At 39.8% G+C, this 2,145-nt stretch overlaps 1 protein-coding gene across 1 annotated transcript in view; it reads right to left on the bottom strand.

Moving 5' to 3' along the window:
• Positions 1-1,507: 1,507 nt before the first annotated feature.
• CCDC85A (coiled-coil domain containing 85A) overlaps positions 1,508-2,145 on the bottom strand; it is a gene marked incomplete at its 5' end in the record, with an annotated part of 10,363 nt that continues 9,725 nt past the window's right edge. The window contains one exon of the mRNA XM_010149444.1: positions 1,508-1,640. Coding sequence (XP_010147746.1) covers positions 1,508-1,640 — 133 coding nt within the window. The remainder of the gene's footprint in view (positions 1,641-2,145) is intronic.

Raw genomic sequence — 2,145 nt, 5'->3', positions numbered from 1 at the left:
TTGAAGGATCCAAGCCAATTTACAGATTCTACCTCACCGCATTCATACGCTTCTGCCTGATGTACTCAGCTGCCTTCAGGGAAACGTTCTTTGTCTCTCTCATTAGCAAACAGTATTTTTAGAGACCCATCTTAATGCCATCGGTAGTGCTTTCACACCACAAAAGTCAGAAGATGGATTTTTAACATCATTGTGAAACAAAAATAGACTCAGAAGCCAAGAAAGGATGTGGATCCCCAATCAATGCTCTTCTCCAGGCTTATCTGAACCTCACATAAATGTGAGCTACCTAGCGAGGACTGAAGAAACACGTACTTGCTGAAGTATACAGGTGAAAAACTGCTGGCTCCTTCTCCCCAAATGTGTGCAGAAACAATGCAAATATGCCAGAAGTTTTATAGTTCAACTGGCAGGTTGAACTAAGACTATTTGTATTCACAGCTTCGCGTAACTGTTCGTCTTTTAAGACAGCCTCGCTCAAGATAGCAGCCTTCCCTTTCACAATCAATAAATTTGCACACATTTTCATGCTCTGTAGCAAATGCTCATGGATGGATCTCAAATCACAATCCTTTTTGTGCATCTTGCAGAATTAGAACTATTAAAAAAAAAGATTTAAAAAAGCACTAAATGCACACAGACCAGTATCGTTAGTGAATCTTTTTTTAAGATGACTTAAGCAGATATCTTTCCTCCCACCACGTTATAGTTGTGTAATTAATTTCCTCTGAAGCAGATTACTGCTATTACCAGTACATCCCTCTGTCTTTCAGTCCCACTGTCCAAGGCCTCATCTAGGCTAATCCTTCCTTTTTCCCAGTTTGCTCAGTGTCTTTCCCTTATGATACTGTCTCAAAATACCATCAGATGTGACCAGATTTCAAAAGAAGAAATAGCCCCAGGAGGGGAAAGAGAAGGGTTCATTTTTCTCCTCGTTTACTTAAATACGCTTTTAGATTTCTTGATTGTGAATGCCCCAAAGTTTATAGAAGACTCAAATTCGTGTGTATAAGGGAACCAAAGAACATTACTAAAACCCTTTGCAGTACTTGAAGTTTGCACGAGTGGTGAAGACCGTATTATGAAGTCCTCGAGGAGTATTACAAGCCACAGCTGGAGAACAAGCCTGTGGAAAAATCACATCCACATAAAAAGGAACAATGACCAAAAGAACCACCTTACAGAAATTAGGAACGGCCACACCAGATCATACCAATGCAATTAGTATTTTATCTTCCTGCTGCAAAAAGGGACCAAGAGCAGCTGTTTTAGATAGTCACGCAAAAACCTTTGCCATTAACAGCAATGGAACAACACACCAGAGTGAAAGTCACCCTCGGTTTCTATTACTGAGATCAAATGAACCAGATCTCTTCTCCCAAACACCAAGGATCCCCATATTATCCAAAGGAACATATGATACTTCTCAGGACTTTAAGCGTCATGGGCTCTGTGCCATTTTGCAGCGATGAGGGTCTGCCTAAATCTGGTCATGGGGCTTCAGAGTTTAGTTACAACCGAGCATCTCATTAAAATACTTCTCCAAATCCCATAGCACGGTGCTCCATCCCTTTTGCTTCACTAAGGCCACGTCTATCTTCAGACGGACACCAACACTGATGGTTACACAGTGAACTCGCCTACAGATTGAAGAACAAGGTTGTGATAAATCAGATCACACCACAAGCACTGTATAATTTGGTTTTAATCTTGTCACGAGTATGGATGTGGTATATAAAAATGTATGCTTTCCTGCATTAAGCGAAATTCAAAGCTCTGTGTTTCAGTCCTAGACAATCCTCTTAACAGAGCCCATCCTTTAACTATTCAAGAAGCACATGCAGAGAAGATTTATATCAAGATCATGACTTGAAGATAATTCTCAATGCTCTCTCAGTAACTATATATCTGTGTATATGACAATAAGACCTAAGATAAGCTGTGCTTAAGCTTACTAATTAAGACATGAATTACTAGCTCAGAAGCCAATGAATTTTCATTGGTAGAGTCATTTTCTTATGTACACAAAGCTTTATTATACCTCATTAAATACCCTATCATTTTGAATGCCACTGTCCTTGACGCCTGTCACCATCTATGCACTTTCTGTGTGACCGATAGCACAAAATTTTAACCCAACGCTTT

Source organism: Eurypyga helias, unplaced genomic scaffold (assembly GCF_000690775.1).
Source record: "Eurypyga helias isolate BGI_N326 unplaced genomic scaffold, ASM69077v1 scaffold5960, whole genome shotgun sequence".
NCBI classification, from domain to species: domain Eukaryota; kingdom Metazoa; phylum Chordata; class Aves; order Eurypygiformes; family Eurypygidae; genus Eurypyga; species Eurypyga helias.
Note: the sequence above shows the minus strand (reverse complement) of the source record. Positions and strands in the feature narration are given on the sequence as shown.